Consider the following 26,212-nt stretch of genomic DNA (forward strand, 5'->3'; position numbering starts at 1 on the left):
GGCATCGTGTCAACTTATGATTGCATTTCTGGAACAGGGAGCATGCTGACACTATTTCAATATAAATGTTCTAATTGAAATATTTCACCATAATCACAGTGACCCTTTTATTGCCATTTTTTTGCATTATTGCAGTTATTTCAGTCATGTGCTTTTTCATACAATGCATGGGTTTCTTTTGCTGAGTCCAGGATGCCAACTTGTACAGTTGCTGGTTGTTTTTTATTTAAATTGCTATGAGTGAATGACAGGAAATATGTTGTCACGTTCTGCACGGTGATAAAACTGCTTCAGTGAAGCTATTCTCAAATATGCCAGCTGATTATCTGGTCTTGATTTTTAGCCAGGAACTAACTGGTCATTACTTTGATGCTAAAATATATCTGAGTGAGATATGAGCTCTGCAAATGTGATGTGATTTTACTTATGTCATGTGTTTATTCCTACCAAAGAAATGCCAATCTCTCGGTCAGGCAGAGCCCTGACTGTGCCATTTTAATTTCTGGATACCTCTGCTTTCTAGATTAAAAACATGAAAATGTGAAAATAACTATTAGATTTTAATTACACTGGCATTAAATTGGGTAATGGTTGCAAGCACTGGGGCTTAGTTCTTAGTGACCAGATTAAATTTAATGGCAGCCATTAACTAAAACAGATTTTTGGCAGTCAAGCATGAAGGAGATATTTTGTGAGGGATTTTTTGTTGGTTTTCCTTTTTTTTTTTTTTTTTTTTTTTTTTTTTTTCCCCAGCATCTTCCTTTTTAAGTTTTTAGACACAATGTTGTGATCCCTTGAATGATGAAATTCTTAATTGTTTCTCTGTGAGGAAAATGCTTCAAAGCACCTAAATTATGGAGGCTTATAACTGTCATCAAAATCAAATAGATTAGAAGTGATTCAGCATGAAAAAAGCCTGCCTGAGATTAGGCAGTGTGGATACCACCCTACGCTATAAATCATAGATTTCCCAGAAAATATTTAAGGCACTCAGAATATTTGTATGAGCTAACTCAGATCCCCTGTTGGGTTCTTTGATTTGCCATCTGGAAGAGCCTCTTTCCTTGTATTTCTTGGGCCCCACTGAGCATCCCCAAGAAGAACTGCTTTCCCGAAGGAAACATAGATTTATACAAATATTCTTCCCTCTCCTACTATTGAGAGCTGTACCTATTCCTTCTCTCCATTTCAAGATTTTGAAAGATAGGCTTCTAGCTTTCTGACTTGTCTTACACTCGCAGTTAGAATTTTCTTGAAAGTTTGCAGTATAAAAAGACAGATGTTTTAATTAAATGCAATCCTGCAATCCTGGATGATTGTAGCAGTCTGAACAGCGCTCAGCAAGTGCAGAATATGGCTCGTCAAGCTTTTGTTCCTAAAAAGTTTAGATGTGGGTTCAAATAATTCAAATCCCCAGTAATGTGTTGGAGTTCATTTATTTCACAGTAGTATTTAATATTTGATAACTCTTCTAAACCGTTCACCCATTCACCGGATCTTTTATCTTCGTTTTAGTGACCTAGATATATGTGTAAAACCAAATTTTCTATGGATTGCCAATACTTGTGTACAAAAGATAATGATTTGAAATCTGAAGCAAAAGCAAGAGCACAATTTAGGAAGACTGACTGGTAGAATCGAGTAAATGAGCTTCATTTGCAACATCAGTGGTTTCTAATCACAAGTTTATGGTATACAAAAGCCAAAGATACAAAATAGCTGTCAGTTTATATTGTGCTTATTACAAGCTTACAGTTTCAGCCTGATCACTGTGCAGGATAGACCTCCATCCCTTTTACAAGTGTTTTTTGACATTTTAAATTGCACACCATTGCTGATTTTTTTAGAAACAGAATAGCATAGCAGGAAGTACTCACCATGTGAATGAATATACCAATTATCATGCATGTTACAAATAATGTGATCGCTTCTCTTGTGGTGCCTTACACTGGAAGGTGAAATATCTCGTTAAGACAAAAGTTGAAGTATCTTTCCATATTCTAGTCTCCATGTGCTGGTGAAGAGAAAGTTCAGCAGTAAAGATGGCAACTACTGGCTGATTCTGTAGGCAAATGTATGTTTGAATGAAACATTAAACAAGGCTTCTGACACTGAAGGGTTTTCGAAAGTTGCATCACTAATTATTAACTGCAAGAGAATTAATTTTGCTTTTGCTTTTCAAAAGAACACTGACTTTTTAGGAGTCAAAGCGATGCTCGTTTGACAGTATGATTATTTGCAACTTGGAAAATAAGAGCATTCTTTCTCAAAGGGTAGTCAAAGACATGCTTGTAAGGACAGTTACTATATGGAACAGAAGTACCCATAACACCCAAATCTATTTGCCATACAACAGTCACACATAAAAGTGCCTATTCAAAATAGTTAGCCAGAATTGATGCAATATGGGCTAATTGCGTATGCATCTATATTAATTTGCAACAGGGTAAAACAAATGAAAATAGCTGTTTGCTATCTAGCTTACTGGCCATTAGGGGACCAGATAAGATCAAAATGAGCTTCTGTAACTGGTAAATTTTAAGTACTTGAAGGAAATTAAATAATGCAGAGATGTTGTGCATGCTGAAAAAAACCTGCCCTTAGCAAAGAAGCTCCCTCACTACTCCTTCCATGCTAGGAGTCACACAGCTGGAACAAGCTCTGAAAAAGGGAACTTGGGGGTCTTGGTGGATGGCACATTGAATACAAACCTACCTTGGAGACAGTCCAACACCATCTGGACCTGCTCTTGGGCAAGCAGTTCTGTGTGGCCCTGCTTGAGAAGAGGCTTGGATGAGATGACCTACAGAGGTCCTTGCCAACCTCAGCCATTCTGTGGTTCTGTGATCTCAGTGCTAGTCAGTTGTACAATACAATCCTGGTTGTGTGAAGGGAAATGAAAAATACAAACATGTGCCTTTAAGTATACAAATCCATTAATCTTTCACGTGGCATTTTACTCAAGTATAATTATATATGAAATAAGAAAAACAACATGCTCATTGAATGTTTTGGAAACAAAGTATCAAAATGGAAGTGCAGTATATGGTAAAACTGTGCAAAATCTCTTCCAGGGAAGTATACAAAAGGCTTTAAAGTTTTAAAGGTTTTAGTCTTGGTCCTGAAAATAACGATAGAAGATGAAGAAATTAGTAACTAGACTTGTTCATCCGGTTAATCATTTATCTGCAGACTGCCGGTAGGCTAGTCTCTTCCAAATTGGCTCTTCTTTACAAATAAGGGTCTTTTCTTGCACACGCAGGTCATAGTTTTAAAATTAGTTGTTCCTGGAAAGGAAATCTGAAGTTCAGACAATAATGGCAGAAAATGCAAGCTGAGACAGCGCTTCTGAAGTGAAGTGCAGATTTTTTCAATTTTTTTTAAATAAGATTATAGGGAGGACAAAGGAAAAAAAAATGTTTTCTTCTTTTTTTTTTTTAATACTTACTATGAATAAATTAGCGGAGAGTTATGGAGACCCTTTGGCAGCTGTCACTCTATGGTCTGTGTAACTCTTTAGTACTACAGGGATCAGTACTTTTTGAAATCTCTAAACTGGTCAAGGCACATTTGGTGATTTGTCCCCCTTGTAGTTAGAAACTGTATTTGTAAGTCAGAAATATTTGAGTTGTGTGGCATGATCTGTGATCTTTCCTGTAAAACAGTTTCCTCTTTCCAGTGCAATACCTGTACTGACAGTCTGAAGTCTTTGCTAATGAGTAGCTTAGCAGAGCTGCTTTTTCTAGGTCAGTCCCAGTGTTGGTAATACAAAAATGCAAACATCTGTGTTACATTGCTATCTGCACAAAGTACGAGGAAGTAGTAAAGAGGAATTCAGCTACTCCAGTGTCTTTCACAAGTGCTCCCAGAAAGGTGGTACCTTTGGTTCAGAGCCAGGTGTGGAGAAGGACAGGGCTTGAAGTTTATGGATAACTATGCTTACTCTGTAATTACTGTAAGCTTTGTTTCTCAGAAATTGCTCAAGAATGGCTATAAGTAAAGTGTAGACCATTTATCATGCATCCTTTACATAGCCTTCTGTCTTCTTTGGTAGCATTGACCATTCCTAATGCCTTTCTGTATAACTAACTTCTAGTTATTTTCTTACGCCTAATAAGTACTGACCTTTTCAACTGTTACGTTTCAAAGGATTGAGCTAATAGTATTGCCTGTAAGACTCTTCATGGAAATCTCTCATGCCTGTTTTGCTAATTGAGGTTTTTCCAGTGTAGAAGCAGTGTGAGGATTCCTTGGATTTTCATGGTTTTTTGCATTTCTGATACAGTGTTGGTATTAAGACTTGAAATAAGAAATGTGGCCTAAACTTCTAGAAATTGTATAGTTCATTCAGAGAGTCTCTCTAAGTTGAGGTGTATCGTAGTTGACCCTGTGTCATTTGGTTGAGCTTTTCTGAGCTGATACTCCTTTTGTGCTTTCAGTTTCTTCTGTGGCAGCTTCTTTCAACCTTGTGCTTAGCTGTCTTCCTTCTTGAATTTAGACATGTCACTGTTGAAAGTGTGAACCCCCCAAGGGAGCAGTGATACGAGAGAACCTTCCTGTCTTATCAACTAAGAATATGTCAGTTAAACATTTTTTCACGTACTGCCTATTGCAGTTAGGATAAGCCTTATGATTGAAGTTCACATCAGGAATATAATATAATGAGATAACTCAGGGCACTTGTCATTTGTGCCAAGTCTGATTTTTTTTTTTTGTTGATTGGTTTTGGCTAAGTATGTAGATCAAAACTGAAGTGTGTGGTCCTTGCTTGAGATCATTACCACGATCCAGAACTGAAGACAAAAGCTGAGGGATTTGAGATGTCACGTACTTCCTGCGCTGACCACAGAAACTATTACTGGTAACCTCTGTGAGCATGCTATACTAACTCTAGTGAAGGAGAATGATGCACAATTTAATTACTAGAGCCATCTTAGAGTAGAAGAGGGATAATAATAAAAACAATACAAAATAAAAAACAGCCAGTCCATGCCTGCAGAGGTGCCCTCTGGCCTCCTTCCACAAAGGGAGCAAGAGATTGGGCTCCACTAAACGTTTCCCTGATCCTTAAGCATGACCTCTCTCTCTAGGTTGTATTTAAGCTAATTGTTTTTATCTCCCTGCAAATGGATGCCATCAAATGTCATGCACAATAGTTTGATAATAAACAGCATTAATAATGCTGCTTGTGTTGTGTTTTGTTCTCCAGGCTTTAAGATGCTATCAGCTGGAGGGACTGGGGAGGATCTGCAGTACCTTGTGAGGGAGAATGTGGAGTTGGTAACCCATGCTTTTCCTCCAAGTGTACTGCCCTTTACAGTTACTCGTTTCTGTCTGCTCTGGGCTGACGGATTAATAACCGTGACAGATCTAACATAATCATTGACAGTTTTGTTTTATGACTATCTTCAAAATGATTGTGTTTTTTACTAGGCTACAGTGTTTCCAAACCATCAGTCTGTCTAAAGCTAATGAAGCACTTTATGGCCACTTGTGGAACAGCTTCCATTGTTTAATTTCATGCGCTCTTTCTAATTAATTTGCAACAACCGATACTTGTTTTTTTTGCATTGTTGATTCCACTATTATTTCCTTTGTAGAGTCACAAATATAGATAATCTAATATTCGTGTTATCTTAGTGTTTCTCCTATTTGGAAGAAAAAAAAAAAAAAATAAACCAACCTGTTAATAAGCAAATTCAGAAATTTTGTTGCAGTAGTATGGAAGTGTGGAATAGGAATATAATACACGGTATTATGGGCTTATAGTAAAAGATACAGAGAGCAACAGATGTATAGAAAAAAAACGGAGTGATGTATTACCATTACAGAGAGAGAAAAAATTAACCTGCTCTTGCATGAATAAATTTCGCTGGTCTCATGAATAGCTTCAGAATTTAAAATAATCCTTCTGTATAATGAATTTGCAAGCTAATTACTCTTGGATTGCCACAGTATGATATAACTCTGTCAGTCTGGAAGTGTTGAAAATTTTGCCAAAGTTGTGAAGTGGATCCAGCTGAAACCAGAATTGAATGGGTTTCCTAATCAATATATCTGCAGATTGTTGCAGCGTATTATTCCAGTAACTGTGATAATTGTTGGGTTTTATCCTTTTTTAAAAAAACAATAGAGTTAGAAGTGGCAGATGGTAGTTAATGATTAACATTCCTAGTAAACAAACTTTTGCATGGTTATATTTAAAGTGGTTGTGTGTATATAAATAGACAGGGAGCATGAGCTATGCAAGTATAATTGAATTACATTAGCATAACTTAAGTAGGTTTGGTAAATACCAAACACCTTAATTAACTTACACAGTATTAGGAGGTTAATGATATACTCCTGCTACAAGTGATTCTTCAAAGTGTTTGGCAACATGGCAGTTCAGAGCCAAGCTTATTCATGGTACCCCACCCTTTGTAGCTGATGTATAGCAGCTTAGTTAAATCTTGCACTTCAAGCCTGGCCTCTGCTGGGATTTCTGGATGTGTAAGCAACAGTTCCTCAGGAAGGCCTGGAAAGCTCCCTCTGGAGTGAGGTTTGTGGTCTCATGTACTCAACATGGCACTCAAGTGATGCAGGTCTCCATTCCAGCCTGGAGAGCCTTCTGAGCTCTCAAGATGTTTTTTTCTCAGGCTCTGTAAGCTTGCACTTTTAAACGGAAACTCTGATCTCTCTGTCAAAATTTTGTCCAGCAGCGTCGTATAACTCTTGTGCTAAGAAAAGATAGTAACTCTTTTCATGCCATCAGTTGATAAAGACAATTTCTATCCGTCTTCAGCTGCTGTTTTTGCAGTCCTTCCTCTTTCTGAGTTCTTATTTATATTTTTTTTGCTGATGCAGTTTCTGGAAAATATGCAAATTGCATCCTATAGTCAGTTCAAGAAGTATAATTGAATCTCATTGTTGGAACTGTCAAATCAGTGTCCAGTCGGAGCTGTGCATCTTTTTAGCTAAGCATGTATCATTTATTATACTTACTCTAAAATCTGAATAGTGGAGTTAGAAGCCTGATTGAAAGCCAGTAGTGGAAGCCAGAGTCTTTATCATGCTGAATAAAGTAAACAAAGGATGTTGCTACCAGTCTAGTTAATTACTTTAAAAGTATTGGTGAGTCAGGAAACTATATGCAAATTGGTATGAAATTAATTCCTGTTGTATTTGACTGATTTGGAAAAAGCACATTGGATCTACAAGTGGTTGAAATTTGTATTCTTCTCTCATATAGAAAACTGTTCTCTAAATGAGCTAGCGTCTCCCTTGGGAAAGAAATGTGAATTTTGCTGACAAGCTGAGGACTCTCAACAGAAAAATGCATGCTGACAGTTTGACCAAGTGGCCAATTGACTGATTTATTTATCTTTATACTTCTGTTTTAGATGCTGAAGAATACCAGCCTCCAATATGGAAATCGTATTGTAAGTACACCAGAAAAATGAATAATCTTAGTACCTTGCCAATATGTCACTGTTATGTCTTTTTCCTTTCTTTGTTGGGGGGGGGAACATAAATGTCCATTATAACTGTAGAAATTACTAAATGGGACAATAAATGGGACAACAGTGAAACTTGAACTTTTCTGGGTCTCTGTAGAGCAAATACAACAGGATTTTGAGTGACAGATTCTCTGGGTTGCCTTGCTAATGTGTAAATCCGGTGTTTCACGGCTTTTCTTCTGAGGGCTCCAAAGGTAGAAGTTAATGCTTCATGCACTTACTAAAGGGAAGATTTGAGTGCACTTGTCTTTTCATATGGGTTGTCTATTCACTTTAAGATAATAGAAGTTTTGATCCTGAACAATACAAGATGTTTTTTGAAGTGCTTTACAACTTAGTGACCCTATGATCAGTTCTAAGAACCTTCCTGTTTGCTATTAGAGAAGTCATCTACATAGAGTACAATGCAGAAGTTAATATTTTATGTTCTTCTTTGCTTTGTATGTTTTAATAAATCAGTACAAAGACAAAATATTAAGACAAAATATTACCTTATAAATATTTGTTAAAGATAGCCTTTAAATTTGATCTTATTTTGAACACTTACAGAAACTAAAGTGAAACTGTAGCTTTGGGTGTTTTTTTTTCCCCACTGATTTCAGATACATCGCTGTCCTAAGTGAAAGATGACCCTCTTATTTTGGCAACTTCAAATTCAGTACAGCACCTTTACAGAAATGGAAGTATAAAATGGATTGCAGTAGTTACATGCCTATACATGTATAATTCTAAAGGTTTGAGTAAACTTGCTGGCTTTGCTTTCGTGCACATTACAGTATACTTTAAGACACCACCTACGTGAGAATGACATTCTACCTCATAGTAGACTGGGATTCTTTCATCCAGAATTTGAGTATACCATTAAATTACAAAGATTGGTTTTCAGAGCACTGTTTTCTAGGGACTTTTGGTTTTGGTATTCCAGTATGTTGGAACTTTGTAGAGTATTTGGAGAAAAATAGAGGCTTGAGTGTGTTCTTTTACTAACAGGGACACATGCCTTTACATACCTTCTGTTAGTCATCTCACTTGTGCAGCAGGCAGGTCAGTGCATGCAGTGAAAAAGTTTGGTTACATTTTGCCTGAGAGTTTACAGGTAGCCCTTTTAAAAAATTACACAAACAACAAAAGCACAATAGGAATAAGGAATCACAAAGCACAAAAGGAATAGGAATAACAGAATCTGAGGATATAATTTCCTATTTGGATGTAAGAAGGATGCCAATATTGTGGCAATGACAAAGTCATCAACATCTCAAACCCATGCATGAATGACTTAGGAAAAAGTTACCCGGCTCCAAAATTCATATAGTAGTTTAAGCCTACAGAGATTTATTGCTGAGACTACTTAGCCACAGACATATGTTTTTCATTGCAATATTGGATGAAATGCACTTCTTTGCTCCTCTAGAAAAATCATCATCTGTCCAATTAATTATAGAAATTATGACCAATGATTGCATTACTCTGTGATGCAATCTCCTCCTGTCTGGTCAGGTTTAAATGAGTACATGCATTTTACTCTTAGCAATCAATGCTTTCTGCCTATTTAACAATTATTTTATGTGTATTTTAGCTAGTAACCTTTTTTCCATGTTTGCTAATATACTGTTAAAATACTTGCATATACTTTTGACTTCTTTTTAAACAGCTGCGCTATGTGGTCATTCATTGACTTAATTATCAGTGCTTCAGCTCTTCCAGCTTCTCATCAAGGGCAGATTTTCCAGTTTGTGCAGGCAAAGTATTCAGTTTAACGGTATCCATGGGTAAAGGCTGGTCAAAGCAGAACAGCTTTCAGAATCCAAGTGTTACACTTGGTATAATTCAGAAGCTTGTTCCAACTGGATTTGGAAAAGATGCATAGTTCTAATTCAGAAGATATTCACTTGTTCATGAGTAGCTGCTTGAAGGAATGTAGATTTCACAGGTCTGCACTCTGTTATGGAGTAATGTGGCAAGGTGCAGAGCCACAAAACTAAGGAATTCTATGGAGCATTCTCCGACAGAAGGCAGTACATTTCTTCACTGCTTTATAAAAACAGTGATAAGAATTTTTCCTCTCCATTGGAGCATCACTGAGCAATAGTCATAGGTGCGCTAAAATAGAAAGCTTGAGTTCCTGGCACTCTGCAGACTGAAAAAGTATGGAGATGGAGGTGATAGCCCACCTTCTCTGGCAGAAGAGGAGTAAGTGTTGACTTCTGCATGTTACCTCTATGGTGCTTTACACAGATCGGATTTTATAATTAGACATTCTGGTCTAAAATATTTAGGTTGCTCCAAAAGTAATGCCTCCTATTTATTTCTGTGGAAACTACAACAAATACAAAGAATACAATAACACTGTTTGATAGAGCAAAATCACAGCTAAAAGACTGTTTTGATATAGTCACCACTATCAGCTATGCATTTTTACCATTGATGAATAAAAAGGGCTTGCCTGCCCTGTTTCTGAAAATCTGCACCAGTACAGGTCACCAGTGGAGGTGACCCACTATTTCACAACTGCTATGATGGTGACATTGCTAGGAAAATGTTACCCACACAGTCCATCTTTCATCAGCCTGTACAGATGGAAACTAGAAGTTGCCAAATCCAGACTATTTGATGGGTATGGTAGGACATCCAGCCAAGACTGGCAGCATGCTCCATAGTCTTCAAATTGGTGTAAGTGCTGGTGTTACCATGTTTCAAGTGAAAGGTTGTCTTCTTCTCTGGTCTGAGTCTGGCAATGTGAGCCTTCAGCTGAGTCACCATCACAATGTGTTAAGAGTTTGTGGTTTGTCTGGGTCCCAGGAAGTCCAGAAGGATCACCCTTTTCCTACTGCACATTGTTTTACCTGTGAGGGCTGTGACTTGAACTTTTTCTTCAATGGGGAATTCACATGTTGCTACTCCATGGACTGCTATTCTGACCCTGGGTCATAGTCATGACACCACATCTCTTCACCAGTAATGATGTGATCCAAGAAACTGCCACCTTCAGCCTCGTTGTAGTTCAGTAGGTCCTAACAAACCCGTATACAATGTTCTTTCCATTCTTGTGTCAACATTTGTGGGAGCCACCTGGTGCAAACTGCAATATTCCAACATTGCAACCATAACTTCAAATGCAATTAAGTAGATATTCAGCTACATGCGTAGACCCCTGGTTGTAATTTGTGTGAATGGGCTGATTGTGATACTCTTCATTTCCTGCTGTGAAAGCTGTGCATGGCTATCTGGAACATGTCTTGTTTTTCATGTTGCTGTTGTCACTGCTGAAACGCACCACCCACCACCTCACTGTGCTTGCTTCCACTGTTTGATTTCCATTAGTGTTCAGGAAGTTCAAGGAATGTCAATGTGTGCCATTTTTTCTTCACAGAGGAATTCAGCATCACATTTTTGCTTTACACACACCTTCATGTCAGACATCATTTTGTCAGACTGTCCCTTTGCTGCCATCTGTAGCAACTACCTAAAATGGAATACTGTCAGGAGGTTTAACCTCTTCTGCCGTACCACCAACATCAGCCTCTGGTGCTGTGGCTGGCATAATAGAACAGGAGGCATTAATTTTAGGTCAAACAGCGTTAGATTAGAGGATTTACTTTATTTATTTACAAGTCTCATCCTCTTTCTGCAACAAAAGAGCTGTATGTATTCAAACTAGTTATATCTCAAAGAAAAGTTCACTTAGATATTCTATAATCAACTAAAGTTTGTTACCTTTATGCACTCCCAGGTGATTATGATACTGTGGATACTGGCAAGCTATTTGAATTATTAAGCTGATGAAAATTGTTTGAAGGGCATTTAAATTTTGTTTTTTTTTTTTTTTTCTATTGCACTGGTGCATTTTGGTTCAATATTTTGTCCTAGTAGTACTATGCATTTCACTTGCATCTGATGCTGGACCAGAAAGTTACTTCCAGTCTGATGCTGTTTTCTCTCTTTGTGTGCTGTTGACTTTTTATGAGGTTAATTTTCTCTGGGCTAGAATAGCAACGTATCATTTTGTTCAAGCATAATCTTTTTTATAATCAAAGTGAGTTTGTCTCTAACCTGCCTGTCAGTTCTAAAAGCTGAGATAGACTGGGTCAGATGTCAATCACTGCTTAGCTCTGTATTAAATAAGTATGTTTTTATATTACTTCAGTCAACCATATCCTTATGAATTGGATTCTGTTTTAAGATTTTCAGCAGTGATGAGGGGGAAATGAGGCAGAAAAGCAAGGCTAGGATGTCACTGGAGGAAGTGAATAAGGGACGGTCAAAATCTTTCTGAACTTCTGACCATTCACTGGACTCTGCTGAGGTCTCAGCAGTGTGTCAGTCCAAGAGGTAAGCACCCAGCAAATATAATTAAATCAGGCAGTGCTGTGGGATGTTCTGCGCTTCTGAAATGAGGTCACTTAATGAGGTGTCTGTGCTCATTGGAACTTAGCTGTAGGGTACGTTTTTATCGAGTCACCTTAACCATCATATTTCACTTGTATTCATACCTCATCGGCTGATTTTCACATAGCAATCATGTGAAGCAGTAACAAGAGAGAACCTTTTTAGAGAAGACCACAACTTTCTATACCATCACACTTGCTTTCCTCTGTAATGCTCCAGTCTGGAATATTCTCTTTCCCAGCTCTTCATTTACTTGCCCTTTTGCTGTTTTTTGCCTCTTCCACCCTTGCCTTACTTTGCATTGTTTCTGAGTATTCTTGCCTGTCCTTGTTGTTTCTTTCTCCTTGAGCTGCTTGGCATTTCTCACCATCATGGCAGTGATGGGTCTCAGTCCTTTCTTTCTGTTCCCAGTGTGTCTCTTCTCCTTCATCCTAATAGTTCTGCATCTCTCTCCAGTAGTTCTATGGGGCTGTCTGTCTGTCAGTTTAATGTCTTTCCATTTAAAGTTAATACAACCAATCCTGAATGCATTATCTTTCCCAGGAAACCATTTCCCATTCACAGTGTTTTCTGTGCTTATGAACAGTCACAAGCTCTGCTGTGCTTGTTACCTGGGGGCCCATTTCTCATCCCGCACACTTAAGGCAGCATGTAGATTATTATTTATTTGTATAGTAGTAATCTTACTTTATTTTCCTCTGATGTATTTCTAAATTAGATATCTTTCTCAGTTCAGATTACTGTGGAGATTAATTACCCGAGAATGACAGCAGTCTTCTTCAGACTATTCAGAACACAGTTGTTAGGATGGTTTGTCCTTCTAGTACCCATCATGAATCCCTGCACTGATTGATCCACTGCATCCTATCAAAGTCTGCTTTCCTGTGTTCACTTTCAAATTTTTTGTATAACCACCCTCTCTTGTTAGACATTCAAAGAATCACAGAATTGTAGGGACTGGAAGGGAATTTTGGAGATCATCTAGTCTGACTCTTTGTTAAAGCAAATTCCCTAAATAAGTTATGTAGGAAAACATTCAACTGGTTTTGAATATCTCCAGAGAAGGATCATTTCACAGCCTCTCTAGGCAGCTTATTCCAGTGTTGCATAACCCTCAAAATAGAGAAATTTTTCCTCATGTTTTTGTGGAGCTTCTCAATCCACCTCACCACACTTCCTAAGCTTACCTACAGGGATGTTATGGGAGACAAAGTCAAAAGCCCTGCTGAAGTCGAGGTAGAAAACATCCACTGCTCTCCCCTCATCTACCCTCTCAGTTACAATATCCTAGAAGGCTATTATATTGGTCAAGCATGATTTCTCCTTGGTAAATCCATGTTGGTTACAACTAACCTTCTTCTCTTGCATTTTCTTGGAGATGATATCCAAAGTAAGCTGTTCCATTCCTCCCTTTGTTTTGTGAAATGCTGATGCTTCTCCAATGATATCAGTGACGTATCTAGGCAATCTAAACTAACTCCTGATTTAGTGTTTGGCAACCCTACATGCAGCGGGAGCATTGGAACTAAATGATCTTTGAAGTCCCTTTCAACCCAAACCATTCTGAGATTGTGTGATCAGCCTCAGTGATCCTTTCAGACATTACAAAGAGCTCTTTACCCTTCTCATTTCTTCTAAGTGCAGCATGTCGTAAGTTAGGTTTCGTATGTGTTCTTCAGACCTATTTTTTCAGCACCGCAGCTATCAAGGTTATTTTAGAAACAGCTTCATCAGCTTAATTTGCTCTGCCAGTTAATATTTAACAGTTTTGATTACTGAAAAATGGGATTTTTATAAAGTATAATTTTTCAATTAAAATTTAAATGAATGAATTTGGGAAATAGATCTTTCATTTAAAATGGCAAGGAAGCAATCTCGTACTTGCAGTATTTTGAATCCATAGAGTACCTTTTCCCTACTAGAAAAGTATGGGGAAGTAAAAAAAAAAAAAAAATCTTCTTTAGTATGGTTAGTATTAAGCGTTGTGGTGGTAAGCATCAGTACCTTGATGAATCAGCTATTATACTGGTTTCAAACATTCAGAAATGGTCTCTTGAAACTGTAATACTGAGATGCAGAATAATTAGAGTTTTAAGAAATGGTCTCTGATTTTTGAAGCATATTTGTTATGCTTTACTCAACAATTCTTTTGGATACACAAGTAATTTGATCAGAAATGAGTAAAAGGAAAGCTTTCAGTTTTACTTGGTAGCACATTTGGAAGAGGTAAGAAAGCCCAGAAGTTGTGATAAATCTTCTATAAAAGCAGCAATAGCTCTGGCAGTGCTTAGTGAAACAGGTTAAGACTAAATTCTTAGTACATATTCAGAGCTGGAGTGCATACATAGGCTTTAAAACTGACAGTAGAAATGAGGAGTTAAGAACTCTCCTGTTGTGACCCTCCTGTGAACCAGGGATGCAGAGATTATGTTGGGAAATGATATGTTTTTATCCACCTTGACATTAGCAAGGAACACACTCCCCAAAGCTTTCATATCCCCTAAAAGAGAAACTTGAATGCAAGCTGAGGACTTTTAACTTCTCGTATTTAATTACAGCCATTTCTAGCCCTATTTAAAGAGAAATTGCAGACTAGAAGGTGCTAAAGAGCAGCACCTACCATTTCCACGCCCATTCTGTGACAGAACTCCTATATTTACCTAATCTACTACCATTTATTTTCCTTCCATATTTTGCCACCTTTTGGGGCATAATTCAGAGCTTCACAAGCATCATGAAGAGCACTTCCCTAGGAACTCCGTCTTTAATAAAATTCCTAGGCACAACATCATCTTTCCAAATGCAGTATACAGAAGGCTTTCCTCAAGGGAGGCAATCCCAGCCTTTGGGATTTTTACTGGAGTTCTGGAGAGACAGTCTGTCTGCACTGGAATTGATTACTGTCACTGTATGTCATCTCCCTCTCGTGACTTTTGAGTGGAAAGGAGGGGAAGGATCTCATTAAATACATGAAGGGAAGAGGCTGGGAGCCAGGGTTCAGCAGCTACCCCTGGCCTCAGCTCTTTCTCTTGCAGCCTGCAGAAGACTGGTAAAATTGATCCTAGGCCATTTGAATGTGGCATAATCTGTTCTCTTGCTCATAAATAGTCACCAGGAAATCTTAAAAACAAATAAATTATGAGATGATGGGTTCTTTCAAATGGGCTGAACCTTTTCTTGCCCTATCCAAAAAGCAGAGGTGCTGCTGGTAAGCATTCTGTTCTTCAGACACAGTACATGCAGAAGTGAGATTTCATCCTGAGATACACCTGAAAAATCCTTCTAGCCTTTTTTTTTTCTGATATGGAGGCAGTAATAATTCTAAAAGGAAGTAATGATTCTAAGAGTTAAAACAATATTCAGTTTTACTAGTTTACAGCTCAGCAAACTAGTTGTGTTTTCATATAAATGATTTGCACATACCTAAATAACTCAGTTTGCTGTCTCTGCATTTGCATTTTTCTCTGTAGCCTCTGGCTAAAAGACTCATCTGAATAAAAGTTTGTGTATATTGCAGTCTTCTAATTATCTGTACATTTTTGTCTTTGACAGTGTATCAGTTACAACAAGAAGCACCACGTCCCAAGAGAATCATCTGTCCTCGGGAGGTCAGTTCCTCTTTCACTACACCTTGTTAAATCTGATGAATTGTCAGCAGCATCATTACAAAAAATCTTTTGTACAGTCTGAGGGTAGTATTCTCTTTAATTGTTATAAGCCATTATTTTATATATTCATTTTCCTTAAAGTTGATTAATTGAAGCAGATTAACACTTGCTAATTGGGCATAGAGGATTGATTCTACCACTAGTAGCACCTTACTGGACAAATAACTCCTAATCCGTTGCTTACTGTAATCTTCTGAATACTATCTCAAGTATTTTTTGTTTCTTTGTCAAAATGGAGCAGCAGAAGGTGTATTTTCTTCCTATATCCACATACTAAAGTGTGTGTGATGTGTTTCAATGTGATTCATGTTGCTAAGGTTTCTTGAATGCGTTTTGCCAAAATTCAAGTTCAAGCAAAAAAAAATAAGTTCGAGGTAAAATAGCTGGAGAACTTGGCTCTGTCACGAAGGCTTTAAAGACTGAAAAGTATCAAGAAATACATAGGACTGAATGTTTTACAGGGTCATCTTGTCTCCTGTTTTCTTTTTCTGTATTTCTCCATCTCTGCTTAGTTAAATGTGTCATCTCCTCAAAATGCCCTGTATAATAGTGATTGAAAACATACGTAAGCTTCTCTGCTCAATCAATAAAATTGTGATAGCCTTATCTTCTATAATGTCAGGGACACATTTTGTGCAAATAGAAATGCAATACTTGTAACAGAAACACTGAATGCACAGAGTGATTACATGAGTTATAAAAGATTATGTGAAAGATGGAAACTGAAACATTGCTATGATATATAGCTCTTTTTATAAACATTATCCCAAGCTTTGATGTGCTTTCCCACACTGTGAAGAAGTGCTTTACCCACTGAAGAAGAGCCCTAGTACAGCGCTATAGCAAATATTAATGGATGCAGACTCAGGGCAGTTTTGTGGGGTGCAGAAAGTTTTGTACCAAGGCACAGGTAGATGAAATGAGTTTCCCGGGGTCATAAAACAGTCATTGCAAGATCAGGAACTGAATCCATTTTTCCCAAGTCCACAGAACACCTTCACTAAAAGGCTGTTGCATTTTTTTTCTCAAGTGCCATGTAACAGCTGTTTCAGAGCAGGATCTTGGACTTAGACTGAAGATCTTATAGCACTGTTTATTCTGATGTTCCCAAGACACACACACAGGATGGTCAGAAAGGCAAGCAAAACTTAGGAGTAGGTGAACCCTCCTGTCATTCTCCCTGGCAAAAACAAAGTTCATGAAGAAAGAGCATGCTGTAGCCCTGTGGCACCACACGTGCTGCAGGGCTTTAGCAAGACTTTCTTCTACAGAATTGTTGTGTCAGAACAACAGGCAGGTCTCTCTAGCTGTATTTTCAAAAAAGGTTTTTCCTAAATGAGTATCACACAACAGGTATTAAACTGTGGCTGATTTAGCTGAAAATACTTAAGGTAAAGATTTTATTTCCTTGCAGACTTAGAGGAGTTTCTTACTTTGTGTGAGTCAATAGTCTATCCAAGATCTTGTTTAACCTGTGCACTGCAAGCGCTTTGAGGAACAACTTGTCTTCAGAAAATCTGATTGAAAAGCATAGACTGCTGAGGCACCCTTGGCTACCATTTGAGCTCATTTGCATAGGAATATAAATGACTTTGTCTGAAGGAAATTAATCCAAAATTTGTTACGCTACTGAAATTAAAACATTTTTGCCTACATGAATGAGAATTTGGATCAAGGTAAAATGTGACTGTAAAGTATAATAGTGACAGTATTCTTTTTCTAGAAACAGAAGTATCTATATAAATAAGTATCTATACAAATAAGAGTTGATGTGCAACAGTGAAATCTTCTCTGTTATACTATATTGAAATTGCTTCCTTGCATACAAGAACATGTTATGTACAGTTGAAGTTATCCTTTGCTTCCCTTAACTGATGTTTTAAGACCATACATTATTTAGTTCCTATTCAGGTCACTTCTAAAGATTTGCAAAAGGAAGCCAAGATCATATTGTATTAACAAAAAGAGAATAAATAGTTGGCAAACAATGCCTAGCAAAGTAAAGTACAAAAAGTCTGATTCATATGATATGGGTTTGTTTCTAATTAACCATTTTAGTGGCTCACTTTTTGCACTTAAAGCAGTCTTATTTTGATCTGCTGTATTTTTGTTACTGTTGGTGTGTTGTTGGTTTTTTGTTTTTGTTTTTTTTTTTGCCTAAAAATAAGAAACTTCATTCAAAATATGATCTTTCAGTTCTTGCTACTTCAATTTTAAATCTTTGGGTAGAACAACAACCTGACTGATAGAAACAGATTCTTTGGCCCCAAATAGTAGTAATTAAAACAAAAAGAAAAAACAACAACAACAAAAAAAGACAATGCTGCACTGGTGTTTTGCTTTATTTGTCTGTATTTATTTTTCTCTGTAAGTTGGGACAGGGTCCTGATGTCTAGATTGCTCCTTGTGGGGTTCTTATTATTGGTTCTGTATAAAGTAGAGCTGTGTAGTGGTGCTACAGAACATTGCAGATTATTTTAAAGAGAAAATTCAGCACTACATTCTCATAGAACATATTAGCATCTCCTTAACGTACAGATTGTAGGGTGGGTGTATTCATTGCTTTTCCTCATTTTAGTTTGACATTAGTGTCTTCTAATAATTGCACAGGCTTGCTTCACTAAAAGCTGTCTTATTAACATTGGATTTCTATCAGTTGCGTAGAAAATATCTGAAGATCTAGTACATTGTCATCAGTGAGAAAATATTGTAATTGGCAATAGGATAGTTACTTAGTATGCAGCATAGTGCTCAACCAACATCTGGAGAGCAAGTGTCAGCAGGATGTGTGAATGACAGTGAAAAGATCTCTCTCTCCATGTGAATATAGGAACTGGACTTTGTTGGGGGTGTTCTCTTGTGTAATTTAGGATTCAAATTACTTCGGGCAAATGTGGTAAAAATTGCAAATTATTTTAAATCCTTCGTGCTCATGGGATGTCTTTCATTCATAAATGCTGAATTCTGCTTGTTCTCAAGGAAATTCAGGCATCTGCTGAAAACAATATCTGTAGCAACAAGAGATAAACTTGTGATGCGTTGGTTGTTTTTGCTTTCACCACTTGGCACTTTCATCATTCTTCTATCTTTTCTACTGCTGTTTTCCACATTTTCTGCATTCATTTGCTCCCCCATTTCCTCCACGTTGCTCTGCAATCACAAAGGTTTTAGCCTCAGATCTCTGCAGTTCTACCACCTGATTTGTGTGGCTTTCCTGATTAACTATGCTGTAGAGACAGAAATCACCTCTCCTGATACGCAGCCAACCAGACTAAAAGCTGGGACCTTAAATAAAACATGAACATTTATATCTTTGTGTCTTTGTGCTTTGCTATCATGATTTTCTTTTTCTTTTCTGCCTGCATAAATATCTCGTCAGCAAAAGCAGGTCGTTCCTGCAATGGGAATCATATTGAATGAACTGTTAGGGCTTCAGGTATCTAACGGCTTTTAATTAATCACCACTGGCAGCACGAGTAGTGTGAATATCTACCTTCCCAATAATGCTGGATTCCTGCCAATATCCTCATTTATAATATTCCTCCCAGCAATGTTTTAATGATTTATTTTTTAAATACAAAAAAGTTTCGTTTAAAAGCACCATTCAGGTGGAATGTAGCTCTTAAATATTGTGCTTGCAGATGCAAGTCTGATTATAGGTGCCAAAGGATCAGATTCATTTTGTGAAGAAGCCATATTATAATGCATCTGTTAGCATTTTGTCTATGGAAATGGAATGGTGATTAAAAATGACACTCACAGAAAATAATTTAAAACTTTCTGGTTTTATTATGAAGTATCTTTTCTTAAATTTAAGAAACAGTTCAGTTAGCAGTCTATTCAAAATTAAAATATCTTTTAAAGAAGTAGAAGCTTTAGCAAAGTAGCATGAAAGAAGGCTGATGACATTATGTGGGAACAAATTTGATAACTACTGATAACAGGCACAGGTTATTTGTACAGCATCATTCAGTTATTCATACCTCTGAATGCCACTCCTTTTCCAGGAAAGTCTTAATTGCTGACAGCATTTTTTGAGGCTGGTGAGTTCGCCTGCATTAAACCTTTAATATTCCTAACAGTGTTTTGGCCAAGCCAGTGTCAGCAACAGTGAGAAACTTGTCTGGATTTCCCCAGTGTAGGCAAAGCCTTAGAGCTTTAACTTATATTATTATGTAGAAAGATGTCAGTTAATTGCCTTTCTCCTTGTTCTGAATTACAAATAGGTTGCACCAGAAGCAGAAATTATTTTCTCTGCTTTTAAAGCACCAAAATTGTGGTTCTCTGTTTAAAAGCAAATATGATTACGAAAAGGGAATCTTTCTGTGGAAAAAAAAAAGGCTTTTTTTTTTTTTTTTTTTTTTTTTTTTTTTTTTTTTTTAAGTAATTCTGAGACAAAATAATAATGACATAGCCAGACAGTGCTGGTGAGAATCTTTAACCATCCAGAGGGTCAGGAACTGTTTTGACCCTTTGGATATCCATTACTCAGATTCATCAAAACAAGTATATAGTTAGTGGCATTTCACAGAGCATTACTGTTGAAATGGTCACTAGCAGGTTTGTAATTATATTGCCATTTTGTGCTGTACTGCATACATTCAGAATTATCACACATCTCCAAAATCGAACCACTGCAAATTGTACTTTACTTGGTTATCCACAGAGTCTTCTTGAAGCTGGGATTCAAGCTTGTAAACAGCAGTTAGCAGAATATGAGTTAAGCAATAGCAGTATGGAAAAACACCTTAATAAAAACTGCTTTTGTCAGTCCAACTTTCAGCAACGAGAATATTTTATATCTGCAGAAAAGAAAAAAAAACCTTTGAAGCAGTCAGTTCCATAATTAGGTAAACTTGAGCAAGGTTATTGAAATTAAGCCTTATCTGACTGCATAATAAGTATTTAATCATTGCAATAAGTCTTTCATGAATTTCCTTACCCTGCTCACTTGATGACCTTTACAAGTTGACTATTTTCTTTTTCTCCTCTGCCCTCATATTTCTTAGAACGATGTCCATACTGCAGTAAAGTATTTGAGAGCTGTAAACTGGCCATAAATTTGGTGGTAAATAATAAGAGTAAATGGTTATTTTTATGGCATTTGTTCAAATCACTCTACTGCAAAAAGTCAAGCAGAGCCATAACAAGGTGTCTCTTACCGTCAGTCCCAAGAGCTTATCTAGAATTATTCAGAATATTACATTATCTTTTCCTTGGAAGGAAACCTCGGAACAGTGACACACTAAGATACCCCATTAGCCAGCAATTAAATGAAAATGAGCAAAGTTGTTCCAAAACCTATTTTCATTAATGAAAATGTTTGTACATATAAGACTTAATGGAGCCTATACCTTCATGTTCTTACAGTGTTGCTGCTGCTTTAATTATGTTTCTAAAATCCTGTATTTATGATAGAAACAAAACATAACAAAGAGGACACAGCAGTAGTCTGTGGGTGGTAAGTGGAGCTTAAGAACAATTTTGAATAGACACTGGCAAAAGGAAGAATGTTCTTCGGCTGAAATGTGTAGTGAAAGAAGAAAGCCTTGCTGCATTGGAGGGAAATGAAAATAATTGAAGGCTGGGAAAAGTCTTTGATTAAATTGAGGTAGAGGACCCAGATAATGTTTAAATGCATTGTAACCAGCACCTCTCCAAAGTGAACACAAGTATGCTTTCCTGTTAGGTATAAATGGTAGGGTTTTACCCAATGTAATTTTTCTCCAGTATCTTCATAAGACACTTTTGATCCATAGAATGCCTGTGATTTTCGGCAGCGGATGAAAGGAGTCTAGAATATTGCTTGTCCAAAATTAACTTCTATTCATCACATCAGACAAAAGTGTCATTTTTTTCTCTATCTGTAGATGAGTCATAAAGTCTCACCCCCCAGCAGTAGAAGCTACATCATCCTAAACTCAACAGTCAGCTTACTACTGAGCAAAGGAAAACTTTCTAAGTGTTCTGCTGGTGTCATTGTTAAGATTTCATGTAAATAGTGACAAATAAATAAAATTAGAATAGGTTTGTCTATTCCAAATTTCATCAGGTTTGATTTACTGATGTTCTAGATTACAGTTTGCAAATTAGTCTGATGATACTCTTTGCCAGAGAACTATTGTCTGAATCAGTTGTGTTTGTGGATCATTCTGAAATGGAAGAAGTAAAGCCATCTTTTTGGAAGACAGGATGGCAACTTCTGACTAACAAGCAATAACCAGCTGTCTTTATGAAATGATGAAATTGCTAGTTATTCTTCCCTTTTGGTTGAAAATTTGCTTGGGAAGTTTCACCTTCCCTTCATTTCTCCTTGAAAATGTGTAGTGCATTGCGATTTTGCTATTGCCATAATTTTTTATTTCCTTTTATCTTTGTTATCATGCAGTCTTATCATACAGTTCTTTTACTTTGACACGATGCCAAATTTAAATAGCTTTCAGACCAAAATAAATGCCAGTTCCATTTCTCAACATAAAGTTGAGAGATCAGTCAGCCTATATCTATGAGAAAATTCTGTGTGCCTGTACAGTGTTATGTATCTGCTCTAATTCAGGCCACTGTTCTTTCTTCTGGTTGAAATAATACGTAGAAGAGGGCCTGACTGTGTTTGCTCTCTGACTAATACTTTGTGTGATGTCTGAATAGATGAATACATATAAAAACTACTTATTTGTCTGTATGCACCTGTGTATCTTACTTCCAGTCTTCCTATACACACACGTATATATCTAGACAAAGAATAATCAAATCAGTTAGTTACGTACTTCTGTTTGGAATGCCAAAGAGAAGTAGGTACGATCATAGTGAAGTCTGTATTAATTTCAAACAAGGACTCCTGAATTTTCAGGGTTCAAAATGAAAATTCAGAAGGTTTGCAATTTATTCTTTTGTTTAGAAACTTGTTTCCAAAATATATGCCTATCTGTTTGAAATATGATAATTTAACCTGTACTGACATATTTCAACAATACCCTCCTACTTGGTATTTAGCAGGGAATCTAATAAGAACTCTACATTTTTCCAAGCTGGGAAACGTAGCTAGCAGCAGCTAAGCTCTGTCATTCCTCTTCAGACCTTGTAGATAACCTGACATGAGAGATGTCTGCTGTTCCCAGGTACAGATCTGAAATATTAATAGAGTCAATGATGGGAGAATAACTGAGTTGATGCTAGTGTTTTTGTTTTCATTCTTGCACAGTCTCCATGGACAGGTGTTCCCCTGGTGTAATGAGGTAACAGTACATATCTCACTCCATGATGGAACTTACTCGAGGCCCTTTCCTCTGAGTTTTCCACTGTCTCTTATTCACTCTCAGTTTACGTGTCCTGTTTCCTGATTTTCCTTCCTCACCTCCTGTCCATGGTTTTGAACTGGCTTCTCCTGACTGATTTCTAACCAGTCTCTGACAGATTGATTGGCAAATGTTCATTTAGTAATTTGCAAGCACTTTCTCTAGGTCCTTTGCTGAAGAGACTTGTTTTCACATCAAACGGTAACAGTGGCCTGGTTAGGAACATGGCATTTGGGGATGCCTTTGCTAAGGCAGATAACATAACACAGTGCATTTGTGAGGCTATACTGTGGACAGTTATGTCATATGATGGTTGTAGTGCTTCTCAGTGGTTACAGAAGCACAAGCAGCATTTATAAGATGGTTAAGTTTTTCTGCATTTATCTGCTGCTGCTGCTGTTATTGCTGCTGCCTTTCCTCCAATTTAACATGTCGGTCTTGGAAAAAAGAAGCACAATTAAATACTATATTTAAGTTTTTTATCTAACATTCAAGGTAAGATTGATCTTCCTTCTTCCATGTAATGATGCCCTTTCTCTGTGAGTGAAAACCACATAACAAAATAAATGACTCCTGGTTTTGTTATCAAAGCTGTTTGAACGTGACCTCATCTCCCCTGACTATTTAGCAGCAGCCTCCCTGATTAACATTTACTTCAATTTATTTTAGCTTGTGTACACAAGTACATTATTTTATTAGGTAACAAAATATTTGTATTTTCTTTTCTTGTTCAACTATGCTTTTCCATGTTAAAGCTGAATATGTACAGAAATGTATTCCCTTTTACTAACAGTGGCAAGTGTCAATGTCAGGGAAAATTGTATAACCTTCTGGAGTTTAAAGTGTTTTGATTGTATTGATTACTGTATGCTGGACTGAGAGAGCTTACTCAAGGTCACAGATAGGAAACTAACCCAAGTTAAAAATACCCTCATAAGAGATGCTTCACAGCACTTGTTTTGAAAGTTTGGTACAAGCAAACAAGAAAGCAAACAAACCAACCTGACTCTTGTTAAATTCTTTGTCTTTAAAAATGGCAGGAACAACCTTAATGGAATGGAAGTCAACCTGCAGTAGATGTCATAGAAACAATGAGATCTGCTGAGCTCCCGGACTTCCCTGTGATGCACTGAGGAGGAATCCTTGTGCATCAGTGTTCTCCACAAGTTACAGCAAGCCATCAGACCACAGAAGTAGTTAAGCAGCTTAGAACAGTAGTTATTAAAAACAGTCTTTTGAATTCTTCACTTCTGTCTTAACTTTTATATTCTGCCTTGCAGTGAAGAACTCCAGTCATATATTCTTCCCAGTACTGTAAGTTTTACAGAAGGCTACGTACATATATATATTTTTTTTTTAATTGTTTTTTTTTTTTAATTTCTTTCTTTTTTAGTAGCCAGCATGGTTTGGCACTTCACTGTTTTATGCTATTTGGGTAAGCAATGACCAGTTCATCACCTGGTGACTTGGCCTTCTGCTCTGGAGTAATACATTCAGTCCACTGCCTTCTCCCTGCTGTCCTGAGGTGGTCAGGAATGTGGTATTGCTGTGGCTTTATACGTGATTTATACTACCTTCTGCTCCTTGCTGATCCCTATCAGCCTGAGAGCAGGCAGACGTGAGGAACTAGCTGCATCATGCATATCAGGGCTGGAGGAGAATCACAACTCTGCAGCAAGAGGAGATGTTTGCATATATTCTTCTTAAAGCCTTCCACAGATTAAGATTTCATGAACTCTTCTGTTTTCCTATGTATTGCTTAATTACTTTTAACACTTTCCTTGTATCTAAATCCTATCTTTTTATGCAGTTTAAGTATTGCTTCTAGTCATGTCTAGTAAGCACTCAGAGAACAAGTTCTTACATCCTCTTGAAGGCTTCCCTTCTCACAGGTGTCTGCTATGGCCCCATCTGTCTTTTCTTTAGGCAATCTCTTTTCATCTTTCACGTTTGCTGAATCCCTGTTCGTTCCATTGATATGGTTCTAGACTTTGTTGAGAATGGTACCCAAAGCTACACTCAGAATTTCATGTAGAGGCTTTCTGAATGGAAATTGCATAGAGAGGATTATAAGAGGTGTCTTTTTGGCTGCACACTTGTTTTTATATCCTGTGGAGGGGCAGCGCTGAGCTCTGCTCACTGTGACAATGACCTGTGACAATGACAATGGCCTGAGGGAATGGCATGGAGCTGTGTTAGGGGAGGGTCAGATTCTGGGTTACAGAAGGGTTCTAATCAGAGGGCATTGGGCATGGAACTGGCTGCCCAGGGCAGTGGTCATGGCACCAAGCTGCCAGAGTTCAAGGGGCATTTGAACAGTGCTCGCAGACATATGGTCTGATTTGTGGATAGTCCTGTGTAGAGCCAGGAGATGGACTTACTGATCTTTATGGGACTCTTCCAACACAAGATATTCTATGATCATGTGGCCAAAATATCTCAACTTACAAAGTAACGTGGTCTGGGTGGGCTCGTCGTTGAAACTTGTCCCACTGGTCATGCTGAGTGCCAGTGACTGGAGATCTTATAGGGAAAGAGCAGCTTTTCACTAGGTGTGCACATAGTGACTGCCTGTAATTGGCCTGTCCTTGGCCAGAGATTACAGGTGTTGTTACATGGCTGCTATTCATACCAGCAGTATTAAGAACAGGCTGTGTGACATGATGCTTTTCTCAAAACCAAGTATTGCTTCTATTTGAAGACACTGGAACCAAGAAGCCTGAAAAAATAGTAGCAAGAAAGTAAGGAAAAGGTGGTAAAAACAGAAGAAAAAAGATAAATACTTTCTTGAAAAAATAATTGTCTCCCTTATTAAATTAAGAGGCATTGATGTAAAGTAATTTCTCCTACTCAAAGGTAATTTACATTCTAATTGAGCTACATAGAAATTTATTTAAGAGAAATTTGTAGGCAAAAAAAAAAAAAAGCATATTATAGAAGGAAATAAATACAGCATCATTTTTTTTTTACTCTATTATACTTCTGTTAATGAGGGCTTAAAATGTTTCTTAATATTTTTGTCATTGATTCCTAGGCAGAAGTTTGCAGTTCACTCATGACATTTTTTCCAAAAGCTGAACAATTCGGATAGTAAACTCCATTTTCTATATAGTCTCCATTCTTTTGAAGACTTCTCTTCCAGACTACTGTTTCTCTCTTGCTGAGTTGAAAATCGTATTTATGGCTAGTCAGCTAGAATTACTGAAAAATAAATAAGATTTTTTCCAAACAAAAACTATATCTGATTAAAATTCCTTTGGGAAAATGTCTTACTGCCTGCACTGATTGACCACACAGACATTTTAAACTCCTGGATCTTGTTTCTCTGTTCTTTCTGTGTAATGGGGAGATGAACAAAAAGCTA

At 37.3% G+C, this 26,212-nt stretch overlaps 1 protein-coding gene across 1 annotated transcript in view; it reads left to right on the forward strand.

The window, feature by feature from the left end:
* Positions 1-26,212, forward strand: part of CHN2 (chimerin 2) — a 166,392-nt gene that overhangs the window by 64,317 nt on the left and 75,863 nt on the right. Inside the window, exons 2-3 of the mRNA XM_048950837.1 lie at positions 7,383-7,421; positions 15,438-15,493. Coding sequence (XP_048806794.1) covers positions 7,383-7,421; positions 15,438-15,493 — 95 coding nt within the window. The remainder of the gene's footprint in view (positions 1-7,382; positions 7,422-15,437; positions 15,494-26,212) is intronic.

Source organism: Lagopus muta, chromosome 7 (assembly GCF_023343835.1).
Source record: "Lagopus muta isolate bLagMut1 chromosome 7, bLagMut1 primary, whole genome shotgun sequence".
Lineage (NCBI taxonomy): Eukaryota > Metazoa > Chordata > Aves > Galliformes > Phasianidae > Lagopus > Lagopus muta.